The following is a 6,228-nucleotide window of genomic DNA, read 5'->3' on the forward strand; positions in this document are numbered from 1 at the left end:
ATTGTGAAAAACGCCAATCACTTGTTTTTAAAATTGTAAAAGTTTAATAGTAATAAAATAATCATAAAATAGTAATACAATTAGAGTAATAATAATTTAGACAATTTGAATTAAGACAATAAGAACAAAGAGTTGTGGACAGTCCGGGTACCTTTTCTGGGCAAAATAAGCCCAAAAATGACCCACGTTAACAGAGGATTGACCCTTAAAAGCAACAGCCTGTTGCATATTCATACACCTCATCCATGATGCACAAATTCCATTCAAACACAGGATTCTGTCTGGGCAGGGTCAGCTTCTTCCTCTGAATCCTGACAGCACCTTCGAGGTGGGAAGAATTTAGTGTCTTCTGATAAAGGAACAATAAATTCCCTTTCTCTGAAAGATTCAGGTGTCCTGTGGCTGCTATCTCAGTGAGAGTCCTTTCTTTAAAAAAGTATCTTACATAGCATAGTTTCTATTTTAACTTTTATTTATAACCTAAAACTATATTTAACACACTACTGAAGAGAATTAATACAGCATAACTTTCTAACATAACACATGTAATACTCATTTTAATATTTGCGAAAAGCCAATCATAAAATACGCATTTTTCACACCAATCTAGAATCAAGCCAAGCCTGCTCCTGCAATGGGGGTGTCCCTCTATTTTATCAAGGGATTTCCCACTAAATTGTCACCTCCCGGAGCTGAAAGCCACTGGGAGATTGGCAATTCCCGCTCCTGGGAAATGAGGATGGCGAGAAGCTGCCAAGATGTTTTGTTTCTTTTTGTTGTGGTGGGGTCTGCTGGGAGAAAATAATTCGTGGTATTTTCCACCGGGAGATGTCCAAAAAATTAAGCAAAACTCCCACGTTTATGGCACTTCCTGCATCCACTTTCACTCTTCAGATTGTCTCATCCTTGATTTTTCCTGGATAAAATAAAGAGGGGATGTGAAAACTGATGGGCAGCATCAGGAGCCGACACCTCGGGAAGGGATTTGTGATGCCACGGAGAATCCAGGAGCATCATTAAAACCCCACTTGAATTTCCTTCGGCTCTACAAACCCCGGGCGGCGCTGCGGGGAGGAGAAAATCGAGAAAAAGAAGGGAAAAAACCCAAATATCGCAACTGTGCCGCGTGCTCTGCGGGAAAACAGCCAGCGGGGAGGGCTGATGGGGGGCGGGTTTGCTGCGAGCCCCCAGACCCGGGCACCGTGCTGGGGGAGGTGGCAGCGGCACAGCGGGCTCGGGGGGGTCTCGGCACCGGCGGATTTTGGGGCGTCCCCAAAATCGGGGCATCCCCAAAATCGGGGCATCCCCAAATCGGGGCATCCCCAAAATCGGGGCATCCCCAAAATCGGGGCATCCCCAAATCGGAGCATCCCAAAATCGGAGCATCCCAAAATCGGGGCATCCCAAAATCAGGGCATCCCAAAATCGGGGCATCCCCAAAATCGGGGCATCCCCAAATCGGAGCATCCCAAAATCGGAGCATCCCAAAATCGGGGCATCCCCAAAATCGGGGCATCCCAAAATCGGGGCATCCCCAAAATCGGGGCATCCCCGCGGAGCCGAGCGCGTCCCGAGCGCTTTTGGCCCTGCGGAGCCGCCGTCGCGGGGTCACGTGGGCGGTGCGGAAGTGGAGGCGAGGGGCGATGGAGGGAACGCTGGAACAGCACCTGGAGGAGACGTGAGGGGACGGGGGATGTGGGGGGCACGGGGGGACACGGAGGCACATGGGGGATGTGGGGGAACACGGAGGGACACGGGGGATGTGGGGGACGCGGGGGGATGTGGGGGGACACGGAGGAACATGGGGGATGTGGGGGGACACGGGGGATGTGGGGAGCACGGGGGTATATGGGGGGATGTGGGGGGATATGGGGGTGACACGGGGGACATAGGGAACACAGGGGGACACGGGGGGATATGGTGGAAGATGGGGGAACACGGGGGAGCACGGGGGGACACGGTGGGATGTGGGGGACACGGGGGGCACGGGGGGGACATGGTGACATAGGGAGGGGGGACACAGGGGGATATGGGGGTCGGGGAGACATGGGAGAGATGGGGGGAACACTGGGGGTGTCCGTCATACGGGGGGATACAGGGAACACGAGGGGACGGGAGGGACATGGAGGCCGAGCCGGGGGCTGAGGGGGCCGGGCTGTCCCGGGCCGGGGGCTGAGGGGGCCGGGCTGTCCCCCCGAGGGGGCCGGGCTGTCCCGGGCTGTCCCCCCGAGGGGGCCGGGCTCTGAGCGCCGCTGTCGCCCGCAGCATGAAGAGCCCGGCCGTGGTGGGCGTGCTGTGCACCGACTCGCAGGGCCTCAACCTGGGCTGTGAGTGAGGCAGCTCCTGGCCTGGGGGGCACCGGGGGGGCTCCTGGCACTGCCTTCGAGGGCTCCCAGGGGTGGGGGCACCTGGCCCTGCCCCACGGGGGTTGGGGTGCCCCAGGTCCTGCCCATCCCCTTTGAGGGGCTCCCAGGATGGGGATGGGGGCACCAGGCCCAGCCCTAGAGACCCTCCCTGAGGGTGCCCTGTCCTGCATCACTCTGGGGACACCTGCCCTGCCCCACCTTTGGGTGTCCCCAGGCGCCACCACCTGCCTGTCCCTACTGGGGCCAGCTCCTCCTGACACCTCAGTTTGGGATTTTTGGTGGAGGGAGAGGAACCATTTGGGGAGATAGGGAAATGGGCCAGGGCAGGCCCAGGGAGGGAAATGGCTGGGGCTGAGCACCCCCCTGGGCCTGGGGGGGCAATCAGGGCTGTCCCAGAGCACTGCCCGGCACAGGGAGGGGGTTACCCACGGCCTCCCCCCTGCAGGCAGGGGCACCCTGTCAGATGAGCACGCTGGCATCATCTCAGTGCTGGCCCAGCAGGCGGCCAAGCTCACCTCGGACCCCACGGACACGCCCGTGGTGTGCCTGGAGTCAGACAGCGGGTGAGGCCCCAGCCTGCAGCTCCTGCTGAGCCCCTGTGCCCTCCCCAGCCCTGGCAGCTCCTGGAGGCAGAGCCCTGGAGCAGCTCCTGGTCTGGAGCAGCTGTGGGGGGAGGCACTGCCACAGGCACGGGGTGGATGGGGCTGGAAAAGCAGGGGGAAACCTTACAGGGGCTGCTGGTTACTGCAGCTCAGGAGCACTTCCCCTTGGGATCCCTGTGGGTGACAGAGCCTGGGTCCCTGTGGGTGACAGAGCCTGGGGTCCCTGTGCGTGACACAGGGTGACACAGCCAGGGGTCCCTGTGGGTGACACAGCCTGGGTCCCTGTGGGTGACAGAGCCTGGGGTCCTTGTGGGTGACACAGCCTGGGGTCCCTGTGGGTGACAGAGCCTGGGGTCCCTGTGGGTGACACAGCCTGGGGTCCCTGTGGGTGACACAGGGTGACACAGCCTGGGGTCCCTGTGGGTGACAGAGCCTGGGGTCCCTGTGGGTGGCAGAGCCTGGGGTCCTTGTGGGTGACAGAGCCTGGGGTCCCTGTGGGTGACACAGCCTGGGGTCCCTGTGAGTGACACAGCCTGGGGTCCCTGGGGGTGGCAGAGCCTGGGGTCCCTGTGGATGGCACAGCCTGGGGTCCCTGTGGGTGGCAGAGCCTGGGTTCCTGGGGGTGGCAGAGCCTGGGTCCCTGTGGGTGACACAGCCTGGGGTCCCTGGGGGTGACACAGCCTGGGTCCCTGGGGGTGACACAGGGTGACACAGCCTGGGGTCCCTGGGGGTGACACAGGGTGACACAGCCTGGGGTCCCTGTGGGTGACACAGGGTGACACAGCCTGGGTCCCTGTGGGTGACACAGCCTGGGGTCCCTGTGGGTGGCAGAGCCTGTCAGTCACTGGGGCAGCAGGGATGTCTCCAGCTCTGCTCCCGGAGTGGGGAGATGGAGCAGCTGAGGTCTGGGATGGGGATGGGGCCTGGGGCTGCTCAGTGATTCCCCTGCCCGCTGCCCACTCCCAGCAGCTGCTGCTGGCCCAGCTGCCCCCTCAGCCCTTTGTCCTTGCTGCAGGAACATCATGATCCAGAAGCACGACAGCATCACTGTGGCAGTGCACAAGCTGCTGTCCTGAGCCCTGGGAGCAGCTCTGCTCCAGCTCCTCCCTGCACTGCCACCCTCCCTTTGCAGCTCCTCACCTGGGATGAAGGCTCTCCCTCCCTCCCTCCCTCTCAGCAGCTCCTGGGCAGCTCCCAGGCTCTCCAGCTCCCGTTTCAGCCCCTGTGCTGCTGAGGATGAAGCGTGGGCACACCCCAGGCTCTGTAACAAGCAGATCCTCCCTGCTGTATGTGGGGGCCTCATTTGTTGAAGAAATCAATAAATGGCCTGTAAAAACCTTCCTTCCTGCTCTTTGCTCTGGCTGGGAGAGCTGGGCCTGCAAGGTGACTTCTCCCACTGCCTTCTTTAGCATTTCTCTGGGGAAAGACTGGAACTCGTGGAGGCTCCTCAGTAGGAAAGGTACAAAAGCCTTCTGAGGAATTTCTCCTAGGAAACATTTCACCTCCCCAAGTTAAACATTCTGTGGGAGTTCTTGCTCACTGTGCCTTGGGTTGAAGTTCAGACCTGGCCCTGCCAGGGCCCTGGGGAGCTGGGAAGGGATCTTGGCAACGTCCTCACAAGTCCAGGCCCCTCTTCCTCTCACAGATTTGAAATGCTGCAGGGAAACAATTCTGCAAAAAGCTGGGGGAGCTGCTACACCCCAGTGGTTCCTGTGTGCTGGGGGGGAGAAGGAGCTGGGCTGCAGCTGCAGGAAGGGGAAGGGAAGTTTCACAGCAGAGCATGAGAGAAAACTTGGGTATCATTGTCACTGCTAGAAATGAAGGGATGGGACTATTTTCAAGCTAAAATGATTTATTGCTCAGATGAACATCAGTCTCAGAGGCTGTGGGATTTCAGAGGAGCAGGCAGTCTGCCACAGCTCAAGAGTAGCCCAAGATTTTTTGTTATAAGGCAATATAGAACTTTCTAACCCAACAGAAAAGGCCACAGGATTTATTTTGTTTTTCTAACCTATCACCTTTATTTACTTCTGCTGCACTGCAGATACTTTGATCTAATGGGCTTTTAACTCACAAGTTTTAAATTAATGTTTCTAGTATAACTTCTAAACTCCCAACCTACTCCATACTATTTTAGTACTACACTATAAACCTTTCACCATCTTACCCATACAGTTTCTCACTTACTTCAGGCATATTCTTACTTTCAACTAGAGAAACATAAGAAATATAAATATTATACAGAAAATATTATATAGAAAATTCTATATAGCAATATAATTATAATTTTTCCGCTTAATATCCATGTATTGTATTTTTACATCAATCCAAGCTTCTCCCAAGGCTGCAAGTCAAATCTTTCAGTGTCTGTGGAAGTTTTTGCAGTTCCCACACTGGGCTGTCAGTGCAGTGCCATTGTCACTGCTCTGACTTTACTCCTCGGAGCAGCTCCGTTGGGCAGTGACAGTCCCAGGCTCACACAGGAGCAGCCCTGCCCAGCCAGGCTCCACACTTAGAGCCCTGATCTTGGCTTATCCAAGCTCTGTGCTGGCCCTGGGGAGTGCTGCTCCCCTCTCCCTCCATCCCTCCAGGCTGGCAGCAGCTGGAGCTGCACTTCCCCCTGGCATCCAACAGCTCTGAGTGCAGGTGCTGCTGCCCCCCTGCCCCCTCAAACCACACTCACTACAAACCTGATCCTGCCTAAATAAGGCTCAGGGTGCATATTCCAGCCCCTCCTGCAGGGACAGCTCCCAGAGGTCCTGGGCTCCCCCGGGAGGATGCAGCTTTTGCATTCTGTGCCAAGGCACAGCAGAGAGCATCGCTGGCCCCACTGGTCAGTTTTTTCTGACCTCGGGGTGAATCCCACCCGGGGTGGCAGCTCAGCAGGAGCAGCAGCGCTGTGCTCACCCGGGAGTTCGGCAGATTCACAGCGAGGGAGCCAAAACCCGGGGCTGCAGATCGCGCACTTTCCCAGCCGGTCCCCCCTCAGCGGTGCCTGTTAGGAGTAGAAAAGTTGCCCATTGTTTTAAAAAGGTTGCCGAGTTCACAAGTTACACCAATTGCTGCCAGGGTAGAGCCCCGTTTGTTGTTGATGGTTTCAGGTTGTAATCACCTGTTGTTGATGGTTGGAAATCCCCCTTTGTCGAGTACCACCCTGCTGCTCCCTGGGGGATGGCACCCCCCGGGACGGTGAGGAGGAGGGGACAACGGGGGTGGCATGCAAATGAGGAAACCCCTCACCAAACCTAGCAACAACCCCT

The 6,228-nt window shown here is 57.2% G+C and overlaps 1 protein-coding gene across 1 annotated transcript; it reads left to right on the plus strand.

Moving 5' to 3' along the window:
• The first annotated feature begins 1,594 nt into the window (after positions 1-1,594).
• LAMTOR5 (late endosomal/lysosomal adaptor, MAPK and MTOR activator 5) lies at positions 1,595-4,309 on the plus strand. The gene is made up of 4 exons (XM_059867869.1): positions 1,595-1,678; positions 2,266-2,327; positions 2,812-2,929; positions 3,984-4,309. The coding sequence occupies exons 1-4, from the start codon at positions 1,644-1,646 to the stop codon at positions 4,042-4,044; spliced, it is 276 nt and encodes a 91-aa protein (XP_059723852.1). The 5' UTR covers positions 1,595-1,643; the 3' UTR covers positions 4,045-4,309.
• The last annotated feature ends 1,919 nt before the right edge of the window (positions 4,310-6,228 follow it).

This window comes from Haemorhous mexicanus, chromosome 25 (assembly GCF_027477595.1).
Source record: "Haemorhous mexicanus isolate bHaeMex1 chromosome 25, bHaeMex1.pri, whole genome shotgun sequence".
NCBI lineage: Eukaryota > Metazoa > Chordata > Aves > Passeriformes > Fringillidae > Haemorhous > Haemorhous mexicanus.